General features: G+C 48.8%; 1 protein-coding gene across 1 annotated transcript in view; it reads right to left on the reverse strand.

Moving 5' to 3' along the window:
- The window catches only part of lrrc7 (leucine rich repeat containing 7), a gene marked incomplete at its 3' end in the record, with an annotated part of 42,141 nt that overhangs the window by 12,807 nt on the left and 7,402 nt on the right, over positions 1 to 21,932 (reverse strand). Inside the window, 16 exon segments of the mRNA XM_079740076.1 lie at positions 90 to 257; positions 2,088 to 2,300; positions 3,063 to 3,311; positions 4,289 to 4,651; positions 6,035 to 6,317; positions 6,463 to 6,687; positions 7,725 to 8,225; positions 9,598 to 9,835; positions 12,107 to 12,218; positions 12,632 to 12,754; positions 13,313 to 13,531; positions 14,994 to 15,118; positions 17,972 to 18,071; positions 18,338 to 18,407; positions 18,771 to 18,886; positions 19,242 to 19,367. Of these exon segments, the coding sequence (XP_079596202.1) occupies positions 90 to 257; positions 2,088 to 2,300; positions 3,063 to 3,311; positions 4,289 to 4,651; positions 6,035 to 6,317; positions 6,463 to 6,687; positions 7,725 to 8,225; positions 9,598 to 9,835; positions 12,107 to 12,218; positions 12,632 to 12,754; positions 13,313 to 13,531; positions 14,994 to 15,118; positions 17,972 to 18,071; positions 18,338 to 18,407; positions 18,771 to 18,886; positions 19,242 to 19,367 (3,231 nt within the window).

The following is a 21,932-nucleotide window of genomic DNA, read 5'->3' on the forward strand; positions in this document are numbered from 1 at the left end:
AGGTGTAAGAAGGCTCCTAGCGCCCCTACACAGGATAGTTATTGCGTAATAATCGTTTGTCATTGATATGATTCATGTGTCATACTTACAGCGGTAGCGGATGGAGGAGGCGGTAGTGGCAGCCAGTGGCCAGCAGGGGGCTCATGCTTAATGTTATTGTAAAGGTTAAAGTTCAAAGTGCTGCTGCGGCCCTGGGCGTGAACCCCGCCCTGACAGAGCACGCCCAGGGTGAGCGTGTTGTGCTTTAGGACACCACTCTGATTGGAGGAGACAACATCACATGACACGGGTGATTATGGGTGGGGGTGGGAGTGTGGGAGGTGGGGGGGGCACACAGCAGGCTGCAGCAGACACACTGTGGACTCCACAAACAACAACAGTTACACATGTCAACAACAACAACAGTGCAAAGTCGCTGAAAGCACAGATAAATGTTAGCTTATGACCGGTTACACACACACAGAGAAACACCGTGTCACACCGCCGACAGCGTGGGTGTCTCACGGCTCCCACACTAGAAGGTTAAGGAGGGAGGTTATAGAGAGAGTTCCACCGATATCACGACTTCAACACACGTTTTATTGCTCATAAACCTCTAGTCCCTTCTTTCCTAGTAAATGCTTGCAAAAAAAAGTTGATTGTTTTTGTGATTGACACAGCGAGTGGTTAGCGTCGAGTTAGGGATCAACGACGTCCAGTTTTTAATGTGTCTTGCAAAAAAACGGAATTCATTGAATGGTTTAAATTTTTCACTGAATTAAAAGGGAAAATAATAATTTGATCCTAGCAGACCGTGGATTCAGAGTCAGCAGATGTGTTTCCTACGGTGAGCTCAGAGAGCCTACTGAAGACGCCTGCCGTACCGACCGACTCAATCTACTGACGGACAGGAATTCATTGTACAGGAGTGCTGACAATTAAAGAAAGTTATATCTTTCTAAAGAAATCTGCTGAGCACCAGCAGTTAAAACCTCTCTCTTTCTTGTCAATGAGGCAGTGCCCTGGGGTTGTGTGTGAGAGAACCTGATCATTCCTTCCTAAGCAGAGACCAGACCTGGCTTTCTTCAACAACTGCCATTCACCAGTTCTGCTCCCATTTTTGAAAAAACCTTTTTAACTGGTCGATGCATATGGGTTTAGGAGTGATATTTTTACTATAAACATAGTGCAAGTTTGTGGAGTTCTGCATTTTATTAGTTTTCTTTTGATGAGTTGAGAGTTCCGATCAATGGTACTTGGAAAAACGTCGATAGAATTCGACCAATCAACCGATATATTCTCTAGCTTGTTTCCAGCTTGTGGTTTAGACACAAACAGCTGAAAAGCTAAATAAAAATAGAACCAGCTGCAGTTTATTAAGTGAATAGTCCATCATATCTGTCCCACAAGGGTTTTTCTGCACTAAAACACGGCTAGGCCTGTGTTGTAGCTATGGTAGGTTACCTCGAGGTGTCATGAGGCTGGAGCAGAATATGAGACATGTAGCCTGGGGTCTTCTGCTGTCCATTCTAAGGTCCTTGCTGACACAGTACGTATTAGCGTTGGGGATTCATTCACACATCCTAGAGGTCTGCTCTGAGATTAGTATTTTCCGAGTGAGTTGGATCAAACCTCACGAGGAACATCAATAGTGGTACTGCCCATGTTAGCATTGTCGTTATTTAAAATCTATCCGTATGCTTTGGTCTCGGCTTTGTTTTTATTTCAATCTATACGATATCTTAATTTGTTAACTGTACCTACATTAATACTTTTAAATCTGATATATTTTGACCGAGGATAATTATGATGGTTATTATCAGATGCGTAGAGTGAGTCTACCCTAGTCCGTGGAGCTGAACACAGGGTAACACCGGAGCTGGGGTCGCTCCACAGCAGTGGGGGGGCTGCTCTGACAGGGATGATGTTGAGCAGACACACGCACACACACACACACACACACACACACACACACACACACACACACACACACACACACACACACACACACACACACACACACACACAACAATGCAGACTCACACAGACACAGAGGGCTCCAGAGTGCTCAGCCTAGTGTGTGTGTGTGTGTGTGTGTGCCAGCCTACCCGGTCCATCCTCTTGGCTTCGATGTGGCGGAGAAGCTGCTGCCTCCAGTCAGCGGGCATCTTGGAGGTGATGTCATCGGGCTTGGGCTGCGGGCCGGGCCGCACCTTGATGGTGTCCTCCGGGGGCTTCTCGGGGCAGGTGGCCAGCGTGTAGTCTGGGGGCATCTTCTCCAGCAGGGCGGCCATAGTGGGCCGGGCGGAGACCGGTCGCGCCTGGGGACAGGAAGCACATTCACTTCGATTGTGTTTGTACAGCCCTTAATCACCGGTCCACTCTCAAAGGGCTTAACAGGCCGTATATTTATGCCCCCCCCCCCCAAGAGGGCAAGAAAATACTAGGGCAAGATATATATACTATTTACCTCAAAGACACTTAATAACGCCCGCTACATTCGGCCAAAATATTTGCTCCATTAAAACAGAATCATAAAAATAGGATCCTATTTCTTTTTGGGTTGCGCTACAAATATGAACCGAACTGAGTGCTCCGTGGGCTTTGAGAGTTACGGAGCATTTGAGATCCATATCGTAAGGGGTAGGCAGAGGGTTAGACACCCCGATAAGGAGATTGGGATTCAGAGTCAAGACACCCAACCCTGACTGCTCCTTACCAGCTGGCTGTCGCCTCGCATGGTCGACTCCGCCGTCGGTGTGCGAATGTGTGCATTAAGCGTTGTAAGTCGCTTTGGATAAAAGCGTCTTCTAAATGCCCTAAATGTATATGAAAATGTGGTAAATGGTAAACGGACTGGAGCAGTTAGGGTTAAGTGTTTTGCTCAGGGACGCCTCGACACTCAGCTAGGAGGAGCCGGGGATCACACTAGCAACCTTGCGGTTACCAGCCGACCCGCTCTACCTCCTGAGCTACTGCCGCCTCCAAATGTGAGTCATAATGAACGGGCTGCGTTCTACGCTCTCACAAAGACAGACAGACTGACAGACAGACAGACAGAGAGGTGGCGGTATCAAAAGGACCTGGGAAGCGCCGTAAGTCTCTGTGCTGTAGCTCCTGGCCGACAGGGGGCGGCGCTGGGTCAGGCTCTTGGTCGGGTAGCCAATCATGGGCTTCTTCTGCTCCTGGTACGCGGAGTAGTCGTCGTCGTAGCGACCGTTCCTCTTGTTGTGCATGAGCTGGCCCTGGCTCTCGGCCATGTTGGCGAGGGCAGAGGAGTGGTCCATGAGGGTGGAGTAGGCCAGAGAGCGACCGTAGTGGGGGGGCTCGGCCTGGGGGGGCGGGGAGGGAGGAGGACAGAGAGGGGGGGGGGAGGACAGAGAGGGGGGGGACAGAGGGGGAGGAGGTCGGGGGGGAGGATGGATAGAGGGGGACAGGGGGAGGGGGAGGGAGAAGGACGGACAGAGGGAGAGGAGAGGATGGAGGATGGAGAGAGGGGTACGGCGGGGGAGGAGGAGGGAGGATGGAGAGAGGGGGAGGAGGGGGAGGGAGGATGGAGAGAGGGGGAGGAGGGAGGATGGAGAGAGGGGGAGGAGGGAGGATGGAGAGAGGGGGAGGAGGGGGAGGGAGGATGGAGAGAGGGGGAGGAGGGAGGATGGAGAGAGGGGGAGGAGGGGGAGGGAGGATGGAGAGAGGGGGAGGAGGGAGGATGGAGAGAGGGGGAGGAGGGAGGGAGGAGGGGGAGGGAGGATGGAGAGAGGGGGAGGAGGGAGGATGGAGAGGGAGGGAGGAGGGGAGGATCAAATATCAGACAAGCCTCCAGTTAAACCTTCTGCAGCATTTGATCCTTTTGTGAAGTCACTGGATAAAGTGTGGGATTATTAACTCACACCTGCTGGTCTAATCATCACACCATGATGGGACAATAACTACACACAAATGCAAACGCACGCAGACACACACACACGCAAACACACACACACACGCGCACACACCGACACCCACACACACACACACGCACACACGCACACACACACCGACACCCACACACACACCGACACCCACACACACACACCCAAACACACACACACACACACACAGACCGACACCCACACACACACACACACACACACACACACACACACACACACACACACACACACACACCGGCACACACACACATATACACACACACACACACACCGACACCCACACACACACAAACCGACACCCACACACACACACACACACACCGACACCCACACACCGACACGCACACACACACAGGACCAGTGGTAGGTCCCCCTACCTGCTGCCTGTACTGGGACTCCTGCAGTGCCTCCTGCTGGGCCTCGTGGACCCTGCGGAACAGGGCCAGCTCCGTGGAGCTCACCAGGGAGTCGGCCCTCCGCAGGAACCCCGGCCGGGAGCGCTGCGACGGGATTGGCTGCTGCTGCTGTTGCTGCTGCTGGGGGGGCGGGCCCTCCTGGTTGATTGGCGGCTGGGGGAAGGAGAACATCTCCAGGGGCGGGTAGCCGCGGTAACGGGGGCTCACCATGTCTTTGGGGAGGGTCTTGCCGGGCTGGTTCATGTACTCCAGGGCCTTCCCTGAGTGGTTGGCGTAGTCAGGTGTGGTGGGGAAAGGGGGCGGGGCCCTGCGGTCCATGGTCACCTGCTGGGTATTGTATAGGTTATAGATAATGGTACGTTGGGTGATTTATATTGTATAGGTTATAGATAATGGTACGTTGGGTGGTTTATATTCTATAGGTTATAGATAATGGTACGTTGGGTGGTTTATATTGTATAGGTTATAGATAATGGTACGTTGGGTGATTTATATTGTATAGGTTATAGATAATGGTACGTTGGGTGGTTTATATTGTATAGGTTATAGATAATGGTACGTTGGGTGGTTTATATTCTATAGGTTATAGATAATGGTACGTTGGGTGATTTATATTGTATAGGTTATAGATAATGGTACGTTGGGTGATTTATATTGTATAGGTTATAGATAATGGTACGTTGGGTGGTTTATATTCTATAGGTTATAGATAATGGTACGTTGGGTGATTTATATTGTATAGGTTATAGATAATGGTACGTTGGGTGATTTATATTCTATAGGTTATAGATAATGGTACGTTGGGTGGTTTATATTGTATAGGTTATAGATAATGGTATGTTGGGTGGTTTATATTCTATAGGTTATAGATAATGGTACGTTGGGTGATTTATATTGTATAGGTTATAGATAATGGTACGTTGGGTGATTTATATTGTATAGGTTATAGATAATGGTATGTTGGGTGGTTTATATTCTATAGGTTATAGATAATGGTACGTTGGGTGATTTATATTGTATAGGTTATAGATAATGGTACGTTGGGTGATTTATATTCTATAGGTTATAGATAATGGTACGTTGGGTGATTTATATTCTATAGGTTATAGATAATGGTACGTTGGGTGATTTATATTGTATAGGTTATAGATAATGGTATGTTGGGTGGTTTATATTCTATAGGTTATAGATAATGGTATGTTGGGTGATTTATATTGTATAGGTTATAGATAATGGTACGTTGGGTGATTTATATTGTATAGGTTATAGATAATGGTATGTTGGGTGATTTATATTCTATAGGTTATAGATAATGGTACGTTGGGTGATTTATATTCTATAGGTTATAGATAATGGTATGTTGGGTGATTTATATTGTATAGGTTATAGATAATGGTACGTTGGGTGATTTATATTCTATACACAGGTTATCTAATTAACCTAGTTAACCTTGTACCTCAGCAAGGTTCCTTATGGAGATTTCCAAACCTTCATATAATACCTATTCAGGTAAATGTTTGTGAAATTCTAATTCTGAAATCGATGAAAGTTAATTGATTGGTTACACACCCTTAGACACAAACACACACAGAAAAACACACACACACAATATCTGTATTTCTAATGTTAAACCAGTGCGGTGTCTTTTTACAAGACGATCGTTGTCGAAATTGGATTTGAAAAGCTTTGACTTTGACTTTTTAAAACCAGAGTCGAGTTGAAGTTTGAAGTGAGGAAGCGGGCGTTAACCTGGGGGTTGTAGTTGTGGTCGAAGTGGTACGCCTTGTGTGGGATGGCGGGCTTCTGGCCCCCGCCCTGCTGGTTGTGGTTGTGGTTGCTGGAGGCGTTCCCGCTGAAGCCCATCTCGTCGTCCAGCATGGGGGCGGACTGGGAGCGCGACATGTTGCTCTGCTCCAGGGAGCCGTGGAGGTCCGGCCGTTCCAGGCTGGCCTGCTGCTCGATGGACGAGCTGTAGCTGTCCATGGGGATGCTGCGAAGAGAGGGTTAGCCAATCAGGCACCGACTGAGCTGAGCAGCCTCAGACGAGACCTCCCTCTGAGTCCCGACTGAATGACACACACGGGTCGGACGGATGGAGGCGACGGTGAGCGGGGACGGCGACAGTGCAGCGCTACCTGTAGACCTTGTAGGAGCCCATGTCGATCTCATCGATGCTCTGGGACTTCTTGAACTTGGACCGCATCTCCTTCATCATGGGCGACAGGCGCTCCGAGCTCTTGCTCATCACCACCGTTACCTTGTTGCCCCCGCCGACACTCAGCTGCTCCTTCCTGTTCTGCTCCTGGTTGTCATGGTAACTCCAGTTGCCAGGCAGTGGGCTGGCTCCCGCCTGCTCCAGCCTTCGAAGCATGAAAAGAGAACGTTCCACCAGATATGAAATAAACATATAGCCAGATGGGCGCAGGCCAACGCCAGGAGAACACAAAAAAATCGCCAGCATTTGTAGACTGTACCCGGAGAAGGAATATATACTATAACGATGATGCCTCTTCTCTTGTCAGCCTAAAAGATATTATCAGTCCATAACACTCCCATCACACTTTCACACTTTCATGTCCCATGAAGGTGCATTTTATCATTGATTTCAATCCTGAGCACAGAAAAACGAGAATACTTTGAACCAGAACAGGGAGAAGTCTCCAGAGACCTCCACCACCAAGGGGGTCAGCCTCTGAGTGCCTGCTGAGTTACCCTGACCCCACTAAGGGCCTCTGAGTGTCTGCTGAGTTACCCGGACTCAGCCACTAGGGGGCGCTGAGTGTCTGCTGAGTTACCCTGACTCAGCCACTAGGGGCCGCTGAGCGTCTCCTGAGTTACCTGGACTCAGCCACTAGGGGCCGCTGAGTGTCTGCTGAGTTACCCTGACTCAGCCACTAGGGGCCGCTGAGCGTCTGCTGAGTTACCCTCACTCAGCCACTAGGGGCCGCTGAGCGTCTGCTGAGTTACCCTAACTCAGCCACTAGGGGCCGCTGAGCGTCTCCTGAGTTACCCTGACTCAGCCACTAGGGGCCGCTGAGCGTCTCCTGAGTTACCCTGACTCAGCCACTAGGGGCCGCTGAGCGTCTGCTGAGTTACCCTGACTCAGCCACTAGGGGCCGCTGAGCGTCTGCTGAGTTACCCTGACTCAGCCACTAGGGGCCGCTGAGCGTCTGCCGAGTTACCCTGACTCAGCCACTAGGGGCCGCTGAGCGTCTGCCGGGTTACCCTGACTCAGCCACTAGGGGCCGCTGAGCGTCTCCTGAGTTACCCTGACTCAGCCACTAGGGGCCGCTGAGCGTCTGCTGAGTTACCCTGACTCAGCCACTAGGGGCCGCTGAGCGTCTGCTGAGTTACCCTGACTCAGCCACTAGGGGCCGCTGAGCGTCTGCTGAGTTACCTGGACTCCAGCTCCTTGCGGTCGGGGTTGGGGCTGGACGAGGGCGTGAGGTCCAGCTTGGAGGGGAAGGCGGTCCGGTCCTCGAAGGGGCTGGGCGTGCGGGTCCAGTTCTGCCAGGGGTTCTGGGGCGCCGGGGGCGGGGGGTTGCTGTCGGGGTTGGAGCGCTGGTTGCTGTGGAAGGGGAGGGTCTGGGTGTCCAGCTCCAAAGGAACCCCCACGATTCGCTCCTGCCGCAGGAGGGGGCGGCGACCGTGTGCCGATTGGCTGCGGGGTTTGGAGCCCAGCGGGGGGTTGCCGTGGCTACCGGCGGGGGTCTGGGAATCCATGGGAGATTCTTCGGCATCGAAACCTGTGTTGTCGTAGTGCGGCGCTTCTGACCAATCAAAGGGCTCGCTGAGCGGGCGTCGGTCTCCGTGCTGCTGCAAGGTGCCTGATGGAGGGGTTTCCCTTTGAGAAAGCAGGGGCTTGGAGTCAATGGGCTTGGGGAAGGACTGAGCCAATCTACACAGAAACAGAATGTAAACAACGTCCGTTGATGGTAGAACAACATTTAAAAATGAAGTGAAATTAATGAGTTACAAGTACACACTACACACTACACACAACGCTGCCTTTGTGAGCCGCTGTCTACCCTCTGGGCGGGGTGGTGGGTGCTGCTTTAACCTCTGGACTCCAGAGGTTACAGCCGTGGCACGCGGGTAAAGATCAGTTATTTACAGGTATCTTAGTCAGGGAAACAGGCTGTAAACGCTGGCTTCTATTAAGCCCCCCTACCGGGAGTTGTAGAGCCTTTTAATTCTGCCTGAGCTGCAACAGGAGGGACAGATCAATGGGAGGGGATTTCATCAACGTCATGAAATGGTTGTTTTTTAAAAAAAACCTCTGGGATGGATCACTAACTAAATATTGGTATGATCAGCTTTGAAGTCCGCAAGAGAGAGAGGGAGAAAGAAAGAGGAGAAAGATATCGGGCTGGGAGGAAAATAAATAGATAAAAAGAATGAAAGAGATGTAGGGAGAGAGAGAGTGAGAGAGGATCTATCAGGAGTGTCCACAGCATTCTAATGAGTTTCCCTGACCTTCACTGGGCTTGGTGAGAAGATGAGAGAGAGAGAAAGAGGGAGGGATGGAGACAGAGAGAAATGGGAAGAGATGAGACATAGTGGAGCGGGAGTGGGAGGGGAAGAGATGATGGATGTTTGGCAAGAGTGACCATGAGGGACTGTGATAAACGCAAAAGCTATCTCTGCGTCGGAGACAGTATGTGTGTTTGTGTGTGTGTGTGTGTGTTCGTCTACCGTGTACACGCCAGCTGTATGCAACGGTGTACTCTGGCATGTCTGTCTGTCTGTCTGTCTGTCTGTCTGTCTGTCTGTCTGTCTGTCTGTCTGTCTGTCTGTCTGTCTGTCTGTCTGTCTGTGTGTGTGTGTGCACTCGTGATCTTTTGAACGTTTGTCTGTATGTTTACTGTACACACACGTGTTTCAATGTCGTAACATAAACATATAAACGGTATATATATGCAATCGATCTTGCCCTGATGAAGGCCTACAGGGGCCGAAACATGTTGGCAACTTTTTAAGAATTCCATTATGAATCAGCCAGTTTATTAAAGCTTTAACTTTAAGAAGAGTGCCTTGGTCAGCCTATCTTTTTAGAAACGGATGTGTACATATGCACTTCTATGGGTTTTGCGTACATGATTCTGTGACCTCTGATGTGTGTGTGCGCTTGTGTGTGCGTGAGTGCGTGCGTGCGTGTGTGCGTTTGCGCGCGCGTGTGTTTGCATGCGTGTGCGCGTGCGTGTATGCGTGTGCATGTGCTTGTGTGCGTGCGTGTGCGTGTGTGCGTGTGCGCGTGTGCGTGTGCGTACCTGTTGGTCCAGTGGGTCTGTGGCGCCTGCTCCTTGCCGGGCGCCGGCAGGGTGGGCGTGTGCGAGCGCGTGTGTGCGTGTGCGTGTGCGTGTGCGTGTGAGAGCGCGTGGGGGTGCGTGCCCCCGGGGGGGTTGGAGGACCCCGAGGAGCCCTGCGACGGGGAGTAGTCTGAGTAGGTGGCCGAGGAGCCGCTGTGGTTCAGACAGTGCATCTTGTCCACCTCCTCGTCAGTGGACTCTGCGGAGAGAAGGCCGCGGTTACGCCGCGCTCTGGAACCCTCCTCAGACACGGGTCGGAAGACGGCGCTGAGGTCCCGACGCGGAGATAAAAGCACAGAGGTAGTGCGGACCTGAAGCCGGTGTACGTCAAGCGGGCGTCTCTGGGTAACGAGTGTCAACAGCCCGTCGGGCCTCCGCGCAAAACGTTAGTTTAACATAGATTTACATTCAGGGGATTTTGCTGACGCTTTTACCCAAAGCGACTTACAACCATTCATGCGCACATTCACACCCCGACGGCGGAGTCAGCCACGCAGGGCGACAGCCGGCTCGTCGGGAGCAGTCGGGGTGAGGGCGTCTCGCTCAGGGACACCTCGACGCTCTAGGAGGAGCCGGGGATCGAACTAGCAACCTCACATGCCGCCCCCAATCGATATTATTGTAGGGTGTGCTGTGAGGCCCTACAGAGGGGATGGTAGAGGTGGGGAGCGAACACAAAACAAGAACCATGTTCAAGGAGCGAGCCCACAAAGGAAAGGAGGATTAAATGGCAAACAGTCCAACCATTCACCAGGCCAAACAGGGCAGCAACATTGCCCCCGAATTGTACTCCTCCTTAGCTCACCATATCTACTGCTCCTATCGTTACCGCGTGAGCACATCATGATTCAATTAGACATTTGAAAATAAAATAATTGACCAACAAACATCCAGAAGCTTCTTAATGGAACCGGATAGCTGCCAGAGCCCGCCTCCATTCAGCTCTATTGCCAGGCACCTCTGAGCTCGATGAACCAGTGTGGTGGTGCCTGCTCAGAATCCTCTCAGGAGGTTTTCCCTGCGTTCCACTACCCATATACAACTACAACTATACAACTGAGTACGCCAGAAAAATATTTAGTATTTCCCAATACATAGTATGGATGCAGTACGTCAAAAATACCAGGAAAAAAACTTGAACAGACACAGGTGATTTTTTTTAAGATAATCAACATTATTAAATTTGAATCATTCGGTTTCTAATGCAATCTGTATCTCTACTGTAAGTTGGTAAAAAATGACCGGTAGTGATGCCATCAAAACAATTAGATATCTATAAGCCAGCCTAATCAGAGCTCCAAGCGCCTGTCTCGAAGCTTCACCAAATAATTAGAATGCGAATTGAAATGTATATTTACAGGCATATTTCAAGTAGTAGCTAAATGCTTAGTTTTCCCCTTTGATATTTAAATAAAAGGTGTCAAGTTGTTTATGCAAGGTTGGATATGCTAAACCAGGCAGTACACTTCCCCTCTGCAGTGATGCGGTGTCTAGCCCCGTGCCACGCTGTGAACTCAACTCAAACAGGAGGCCAATTAGCGCAACATTAAGGACACAATAAGCTCGCTTTACCGACCAAAGTTCTGCTTTCCAAAGGGAACTGTCTTTGGGAGAAAATCCGCTTCCTGTGGTATGACACATTGCTAAAGTAAAACAGGTAATTAGCACAGAACAAAACGTAGAGGCAGAGTGATCTGATCCTCTGGGAATCCCCTGGTGGGGCTGAATCAGGACACCCGCCAGGCCGCCCGGCCGCCTGTCGCCATATGATGGCTGAGAGTCACGCTGACGACACAACCCAGGACATGCAGCCACAGCGGAAGCTTCATGGATTTCGTTTGAACGTCTAATTAACTCGCAAACAGATTTTTTTCCTCGTTTCAACATTTTGCCGAGCAGATTGTTTTAGATACTGAAGTATTCTTCAAATCAATGTTTTATCAAAGAGTTAAAGCAAATGTCTGGCCAGTAGGATCGTACCGGGGGGGGGGGGGTCTACAGTAGATGCGCTCTCCTTCTGCGGTGGGCTCAAATTAATAAGCTCTCCGCCATGACTAATTAATGGCCAACATTACAACCAGCCCCGGGCGCTTCACGTCATACCACATTAACTCGCTGTCTCAGACACCTGTGTGTTTCTGTGTGGCTGTTTGTGTGTATGTGTGTGCTTGTGTGTGCATGTTTCCGTATTTCAGTGTGTGAACAAGAAGTCCTGCCAAACCTACACACAATAGTATAAGTCATTGTGCGCTTTGTTGAGTGAGTGTGTGCCAACGCACTGACGACACATACATTGACACGAACACATTCTCTTATCTCCACTGGTATCTTCATTCACCATGAGATGAAGAATGCGTGCAATTGTTTGTGTGTGTGTGTGTGTGTGTGTGTGTGTGTGTGTGTGTGTGTGTGTGTCTGTTTCTGTGTTTGTGTGTGCGTGTGTGTGTTTGTGCTTCTTCTGATAGCCTACCTTTCTTGTCCTTGCCCAGAAGAACCACTTTGGGTTTGTACATGGGCGGCTCGACCAGGGTGGGTCTCATGTCAGAGATACGGATGTCGTTTGGAGATCCACCCATGGAGTCCTGGACACACACACACACACACACAACAACACACACACAAACATCTGGGTTACTATTGATCGGAATAATGTCTTCAGCAAGACCTTGGAAGCAACTTGATCTTGGCATCGTTTAAAACAAAATTACATTTTGTAGCTGTCACAATCTTTACAGCCTACAATAAAAAAGCTTTTAATGAAAAAAAAAGAATCCTTGTGTCACATGCCGACACCTATTATAACTCATTATTTAAAAATTAATTACAAAAATCGAAGATCAGTAGCAATAACTTGACAGAATCTGTCACAGTTTTACAGATCAAATGCATAGTAATTTGGATGTCTGATTGTGTGTGTGTTTGTGTGTGTGTGTGTGTCTGTGTGTGTGTGTGTTTGCGCGTGCGAGCACATGTTTGTGTATTACATGTTGCTAACCTCGGAGCTCTCTGTGAGCTCTTCCTTCTCCTTCCTTTGAGGAATATCGATTCCAGAGTTATGGATCGATCCCTGATCCATTAGCTGGGTCTGAGAGAAGTCCTGCATGTCTCTGTCTGTAACCTGTCACACACACACACACACACACACACACACACACACACACACACACACACACTGCTTAATTATATTTACTTTAAACTGGGTTCCTACTACTCACGGCTGGCTTGACTAACATGCTATCTCATCTCTAGTGTGTGTGCGTGTATGTGTGTGTGTGTGCACGAGTCCTTGTGCGTGTTTGCATGTGTGTGTGTACGTGTGTGTTTGTGTGTGTGTACGTGTACATGTGTGTGTGTGTTTGTATGTGTGTGGGTGTGTGTGTACGTGTGTGTGTACCTGTGTGTATGTGTGTGTACGTGTGTCCGTTTGTGTATTTGTATATTTAGTGTGTTTTCTTTGTGTAAGTGTGTGTTTGTGTGTGTACGTGTACATGTGTGTGTTTGTACGTGTGTGGGTGTGTGTGTACGTGTGCGTGTACCCGTGTGTGTTTGTGTGTGTACGTGTACATGTGTGTGTTTGTACGTGTGTACGTGTGTGTGTACGTGTGTCCGTTTGTGTATGTGTGTGTATTTTTGTACGTGTGTGTACGTGCGTGCGTGTGTGCGTGCGTGCACGTACCTCTTTGGGGGGCAATGGCCAGGGGGGATCGTAGGGCTCCTTGCCCAGGTGTGTGTGTTCTATGTTGGTGCCGGCCGAGGTGGCAGTGCCCGTGCTGAGCTGGTGCTGGTGCACGTGGCCGCCGTGCACACTCTTACCCACAAGGCTTTGCACCGACTTGACCATGTTCTTCAGGTCCTCGGGGTACGGGGTGGGGTACCGCTTCAGGTTGATCTCCACCTGAATACCAACGGAAATATGAATAAATACACACTATATTACCCACACACACACACACTAAATATATCTATAAATACACACTATATTACCCATACATACAAACACACTAAACATATATATATATATATATACACTATATTACCCACACACACACACACACTAAATATATCTATATATATACACTATATTACCCATACATACACAAACACACTAAACATATATATATATACACTATATTACCCACAAACACACACACACACTAAATATATCTATATATATACACTATATTACCCATACATACACAAACACACTAAACATATATATATATACACTATATTACCCACAAACACACACACACACACACTAAAATATATATATATATATATATATATACACTATATTACCCCCACACACACACACACTAAATATATCTATATATATATATAAACACTATATTACCCACACACACACACACACACACACACACACACACACACACACACACACACACATACACTAAATATATTATATATATATATATATATATATATATATATATATATAGTGTGTGTGTGTGTGTACGTTTGTGTGTGTGTGGGTAATATAATATACATATATATTTAGTGTGTGTGTGTGTGTGTGTGTACGTTTGTGTACACACTACCGTTCAAAAGTTTGAGATCACTTAGAAATGTCCTTACTATTTAAAGGAAAGCACAGTTTTAGACATGAGTCTAGACATGGTTAATGTGGAAATGACTATTCAGGATTTTTGATGGAATATCTTCATGGGTGTTCAGAGGCCCATTTCCACCAACCATCACTCCTGTGTTCTAATGGTACGTTGTTTAGCTGATCGTGTTAAAAGGCTAATTGATGATTACAAAACCCTTGTGCATTATGTTAGCACAGCTGAAAACTGTTGAATAAAAGTGTGAGTGAGTGTGTTTGGTTGACCCCAAACTTTAGAACGGTAGTGTTTAAATATATATACTGTTGATATCAATCTTCAAACATTAACACATCACATCCATAATAACAAGGAGGGAGGGAGGGAGGGGGGGGGGAGAGAGAGAGAGAGAGAGAGAGATGGATTGACAGAGAGACAGAGAGAGACAGAGAGAGAGAGAGAGAGAGAGAGAGAGAGAGAGGGGGGGAGGGAGAGAGAGATGGATTGACAGAGAGACAGAGAGAGAGAGAGACAGAGAGACACAGAGAGAGACAGAGACAGAGAGAGAGAGAGAGAGAGAGATGGATTGACAGAGAGACAGAGAGAGAGACAGAGAGAGAGAGAGGGGGGGAGGGAGAGAGAGAGATGGATTGACAGAGAGACAGAGAGAGAGAGAGACAGAGAGAGAGAGAGACAGAGAGACAGAGACAGAGAGAGAGACAGAGAGACAGAGACAGAGAGAGAGACAGACCGACGGGGGGGAGACGACATGGACACTGATATAAATCCGACCTTGACCTTCCCAGAGTTGTCCTCCTCCTCCTTCTTCTCCTCAAAGTCGAAGGCGACCGTCATCCTCTGCTGCCGTTGCTCCTCCCACAGGGCCGGGTTGAAGCTGTCGCTGTCCGACTGGTAGTCTGGAGCCCCGACGCACGCACACGCACACACACACCCGCACACACACACACACACGCACACGCGCACACACACACATACACAAATATAAATGGGTCTTTCTGTAGTTTGTGAGGAGATGAGCAGCTCGTCCATAGTTTCCAGATCCATCCCATAATAACGATCAAACTATCATCGATGCATCGACTTGCTACAGACCTAGTTTCTATAACAACTGTGACGTAGCCTTAACAACCTCAGTCCTCGTCGTTCCTTTTAATAAATGTTAATAAACACACTATGGTACCAACCTGCAACCTGTGTGTGTGTGTGTGTGTGTGTGTGTGGGTGTCTGTGTTGAGCAAACTGAAACCTGTGTGTGTGTGTGTGTGTGCGTGTGTGTGTGTGTGTGCACAAACTGAAACCTGTGTGTGTGTGTGTGTGTCTGTGTGTGTGTGTGTGCACGAACTGAAACCTGTGGGTGTGTGTGTGTGCAAAAACTGAAACCTGAGAGTGTGTGTGAGTGTGCACAAACGGCCCATTACACGGTGTTAACAGGCCGAGATGGTGTTGAGGGCATTGTGCGTTTCATGTACACAGATAAGAATCTAGATGCAATCAAAATACAAAGCAGGGTTTGCAGAGGGCCCACGTCTCTCCGGTGTAAAAAGGACCCGGTGTGGTTCAGGCCACAAAGAGCCGATCCTGAAACCGCACATTTCTGAAACCACCCTCGGAGGTGGTTTCTAATCTCCGGACCTACGCGGTGTCGCGTACGGATTCATGTGGCCGCCTGAAACGCAAACGATGACGTCATTAGCCCCCCCCCCCACCAGCTGGGGGACGTCAGAGTTGCGTTGGATTTTTTATTTATTATTTTATTTGTATTCTTTTTGTAGCTTTAAATAAAGCCCCTTGATAAATTTAATTACTAACTGCACATTAAAAAGTGCTTCTGCTCCATTTAAAAGGTTGAATCTCCTCGTGACTGACTGTTTGTGTACAGCGCGCAGGGTGTATGCACGCAGGCTTGACGCGCTCCACTTCTTTCTGTGGAGAACCGGTGCCTTCAACATGTACTACCGCGTACTACCCTTCAACATGTACTACCGCGTACTACCCTTCAACATGTACTACCGCGTACTACCCTTCAACATGTACTACCGCGTACTACCCTTCAACATGTACCACGGCGTACTACCCTTCAACATGTACCACGGCGTACTACCCTTCAACATGTACTACCGCGTACTACCCTTCAACATGTACTACCGCGTACTACCCTTCAACATGTACCACCGCGTACTACCCTTCAACATGTACCACCGCGTACTACCCTTCAACATGTACTACCGCGTACTACCCTTCAACATGTACTACCGCGTACTACCCTTCAACATGTACTACCGCGTACTACCCTTCAACATGTACTACCGCGTACTACCCTTCAACATGTACTACCGCGTACTACCCTTCAACATGTACTACCGCGTACTACCCTTCAACATGTACTACCGCGTACTACCCTTCAACATGTACTACCGCGTACTACCCTTCAACATGTACCACCGCGTACTACCCTTCAACATGTACCACCGCGTACTACCCTTCAACATGTACTACCGCGTACTACCCTTCAACATGTACTACCGCGTACTACCCTTCAACATGTACTACCGCGTACTACCCTTCAACATGTACTACCGCGTACTACCCTTCAACATGTACTACCGCGTACTACCCTTCAACATGTACTACCGCGTACTACCCTTCAACATGTACTACCGCGTACTACCCTTCAACATGTACTACCGCGTACTACCCTTCAACATGTACTACCGCGTACTACCCTTCAACATGTACTACCGCGTACTACCCTTCAACATGTACTACCGCGTACTACCCTTCAACATGTACTACCGCGTACTACCCTTCAACATGTACTACCGCGTACTACCCTTCAACATGTACTACCGCGTACTACCCTTCAACATGTACCACGGCGTACTACCCTTCAACATGTACTACCGCGTACTACCCTTCAACATGTACTACCGCGTACTACCCTTCAACATGTACCACCGCGTACTACCCTTCAACATGTACTACCGCGTACTACCCTTCAACATGTACTACCGCGTACTACCCTTCAACATGTACCACGGCGTACTACCCTTCAACATGTACCACCGCGTACTACCCTTCAACATGTACTACCGCGTACTACCCTTCAACATGTACTACCGCGTACTACCCTTCAACATGTACTACCGCGTACTACCCTTCAACATGTACCACGGCGTACTACCCTTCAACATGTACTACCGCGTACTACCCTTCAACATGTACTACCGCGTACTACCCTTCAACATGTACTACCGCGTACTACCCTTCAACATGTACTACCGCGTACTACCCTTCAACATGTACTACCGCGTACTACCCTTCAACATGTACTACCGCGTACTACCCTTCAACATGTACTACCGCGTACTACCCTTCAACATGTACTACCGCGTACTACCCTTCAACATGTACTACCGCGTACTACCCTTCAACATGTACTACCGCGTACTACCCTTCAACATGTACCACCGCGTACTACCCTTCAACATGTACTACCGCGTACTACCATTCAACATGTACTACCGCGTACTACCCTTCAACATGTACTACCGCGTACTACCCTTCAACATGTACTACCGCGTACTACCCTTCAACATGTTCCTACAGCTCAATGCGGTGAGGGTTAGGGTTAGGGTGCGCGCGACGACTCCGTCTTTACGGAGATATTCCTGAACCGCACTAAAACGAAACCGGGTCGTTTTCGCCCGTTCCGGCTCCGCGTGGACGCGGCCTTAGGTCCCAGGTCGTACCCTCATCATGGCGAGGCTGCTGGGGGAACATGTAGTTCGTCAGGACCCTCTGCTTAGTTTCTGGGTGGGCCTCCGTCTGGAGGGGAATCAGGGCCTTGGACTGCCAACACACACACACAAAGACACACACACACACGCACAAAGACACACACCATGTTACATGTATTAAGAAGCAAGTTTGCAAGAAGCTAAAATGTTTTTGCACGGGGAAGTCGTGTTTACAGAGGAGCCAGTTTATTTATGTGTTTGCGCTTGGAAGTAAGCTAAGAAATATCTATCTGCTGAAAAATGAATTTCACGAGGCATCCAGATGAATATATTGTGTGTCATTCTGCATGGATGTGGTGGGTTGAGGGGGTGGAGTACCTGATTGTCAGAGAGCCATAAAGCTGCTAGGTCCTTCAACTTAGTGAAGGTAAAGGGCAGATTCCTTAACCTGAGAGAGAGAGAGAGAGAGAGAGAGAGAGAGAGAGAGAGAGAGAGAGAGAGAGAGAGAGAGAGAGAGAGAGAGAGAGAGAGCGAGAGCGAGAATAAAGATGGAAAGGGAGGGAAAGACTTATAATGAAAAGAAAGAGAGATGTTCCTTCCACCCACACATAGAACAGCCTGCGGAAAATGTATCCATGGCAACACACTCCTCGCCCCATTTCCATGGAAACAGTGGAGGCAGGCAACTAAAACGGTCATTTGACAGGGCTCGTTGTGTGTTTGTGTGTGACGTTTTTCGCGTGTTACATCCTGAGATGAGAATACATTCTATGCGGTGTATTTCCATAGGCCTGCGTGGGAGTGTGTGTACCTGTTATCGCTGAGGTTGAGAACCCGTAGTTTGGTCATCTGTCCGATCTCATCGGGCAGGAACTCCAGTTTGTTCGACCGTAGCGACATCACGGTGACATTTCTACAGTTACCGATCTGAAACGATGACATGCACACACACACACACACAAGGAAAACCAAACCTTTAATGAGCGTACAACGCATCATCACACACAGGCCAGTTCCGTTCTAGTGCATCTGCGTTTCCCTATCCGCTGGTTACGAGGGCATCCTTCTTTTTCGCTTCTCTTAAGATTCAGAAGCAGGAAAGTATTTCTCTCATTCATACGTTTTTTACGATTTACTGCTTAAAGGCGTATTTGGCACAACCTGGCTCAGGTTATTATTGTATTGCTGCTGAATCTAGCCCACTGTCCACTAGCGGGCAGTAGCATACTCACACACACACAGACACACACACTCACACACAGACATGCACGCCCACACACACCTCTCTGGGAAGCTCCGTGAGGAAGTTCTCGTCGGCAGCGAAGGTTCTCAGGTTGTGCAGATACCCGATGGAGGAGGGCAGCGACTCCAGCTCGTTACAGCTGACGTCCAACTCCTCCAGCAGAGACAGACTGGTGTGTGAGTGTGTGTGTGTGTGTGTGTGTGTGTGTGTGTGGGAGACAGAGAAAGACGCAGAGCGCATAAGGAGGAAAACTGTGCAGGTCTCCTGAAATTAATATACACTGAGAAACATAGACTTGATGAAAAGCGAGAGCGGGAAAGCCTTGAAGGATCTGCTGTACAATGACGCCACAAGATCCTATCGGAAAAATATAGACATTTGGTCAATCTCTATATGTTTGCTCAGGAAACACACACACACACACACACACACACACACACATATACATCTACACACCTATGCACGCACACACACCTACAACAGACACACAACGGCGCAGTGCTCCGAGAAACGGGACAGGTCTGTATGGGGGCGGCTGTGCTGAAGAGCAAACCTCCGGGGTTCTGAGGGGGGGGTCTTGGAGACGCCGCCCCTAAAGACCCCACCCCTGAGGGGGGGGTCTTTAGCGCTCCTAGAGCATCTCTCTGGTCGTAGGACCGCTGCACGGGGATAACAGCGAGATCGGGGAGGTTTGTGGTGGAGGTAAGAGAGAAGACATTTACATTCAAGGCTGTGCTAAAATAGCCACTTTTTCCTTTTCTTTCATTTAAACTGATAGATGTTTGTCGGGTAAATACCTTCTTTACTACCATCATTACCCAATTGCGTTTACTATTGTGGAAACGTTTTTGAGATAGCATCATACGAAGCAGTTTTGTAAAGCTACTACCTGCTCAACATGCTTAAACTTGGATCCTGCAACTCAGGGTGCACTAATACATCCCATAATCACACTCAATGAACCTGACCCCACCCCCGACACCTCTGTGGTCTCAGTCATTAACCGAGCGGCACACCAAAAGAAGGCTAATGCTAATGAAACAACAGCGCCACGCTAATGTACTGTCACTGTTAACATAACATTAGCATGCTAATATTATTCCCCAAAGGATTGGACCATCTGGGCCCCCATACAGTGGGAGAGGGGGAGAGGTGAGGGGAGGGGAGGAGAGAGGGGAGGAAAAGGGGAGGACAGAGGAGAGGAGAGGAGGAGAGGAGAGGAGAGGAGAGCTGATATATACATCAGCCGCGTGCGTTTCTGCAGCAACCCGCTTCTAATTTTACTTCATCACTAAACCAACTTGATTTACATCCAGAACCTCGATAATATACACCGCATTATCAACATTATGTGGATGCTTTTTCACACTTGAAAAAAGATGTCTAAATTACAAGTCCAGAGAGTAAGAAGCCTAACTAGAGAAGGCGGGTAGTGGAAGATGCCTAACACCCTAGTGAGACACTAGTTAGGGACAGGGAGGGGCGAGGACCTACTGCTAGACCAGGCTTGAAGCAGGGACCTCTTCAGATGGAACACGAGTCCCACCAGTCGGTAGGCCTCGAGCCAGGGGCCCCAGAGCACGGGGGGGCCCCAGAGCACGGGGGGTCCCCGGCTCACGGCCTACCGACTGGCATTACCGAGGACAGATAATGCTGGGGGCGGGCAGGGTGGGGAAGTTGATGATCAGAAAGGACCTCATCCCTCCATCATCACGCTGGGTATACGTGTGTTTGGCACGCACGTACCCAGTGTTTTAAAGCAGTAGTTGATGTACTGGATGCGTGGTACCTCTATATTAACAATACTTACAAAATGACTGCTGTGAGTAGAATTACATCTATGCCTCACGTGAAAACTTTCAAAACATCAAACCTTCCCAACCCTTGCAATCAACACAGTATTGCTACATGACGGCCATGGATAGTTTGAAGATAAATAGCAGGAAAGAACTCCTACTTCTCCGATGATATGATATCTGTAACGAATTGGATTTGTTTTATCTTCAGGGTAAGTATGAATGTGCCTGCACGCCACTCCCAGTGCATCAGCTGTCCCCAGAGCCATGCCGTTCCAAGGTGTACAGTGTCCCTGAGCCAGGTCCTTGTATCCGGGCAGGCTAACAGTACTCACCCATGCTTGGCCTTCGCACTAACGCCACGCCACCGCAGCAAACAACAACACACAGAACCCACCAATCACCAGTCGGCATACACAAGAGCAGCAACCAATGGATCATCGACGATGACATGTGTCACCGCATCAATAATAACCACGCGAGAGACATGGTGGAGGAGGAGGAAGGAGAAGGAAAGGAAGGAGAGGAATGGAAGGAGAGGAAGGAAGGAGAGAGAGAGAGAAGGAAAGGAAGGAGAGGGATGGAAGGAGAGGAAGGAAGGAGAGAGAGAGAAGGAAAGGAAGGAAGGAGGAGAGAGAGAGAGAGAGAGAGAGAGAGAGAGAGAGAGAAGGAAAGGAAGGAGAGGGATGGAAGGAGAGGAAGGAAGGAGAGAGAGAGAAGGAAAGGAAGGAGAGATAGATGGAAGGAGAGGAAGGAAGGAGAGAGAGAGAGAAGGAAAGGAATTAGAGGGATAGATGGAAGAAAGAAAGAAAGAAAGAAAGAACGGAGAGATGCATAAAGTAAAACAGAAATTTGAAAATGGTATGATAATATAATTAGTTGTTTTGTGTGTGTGTGTGTGTGTGTGTGTGTGTGTGTGTGTGTGTGTGTGTGT

The sequence above is a fragment of the Pollachius pollachius genome (genome assembly GCF_949987615.1).
Source record: "Pollachius pollachius genome assembly, chromosome: 7".
Taxonomy (NCBI): domain Eukaryota; kingdom Metazoa; phylum Chordata; class Actinopteri; order Gadiformes; family Gadidae; genus Pollachius; species Pollachius pollachius.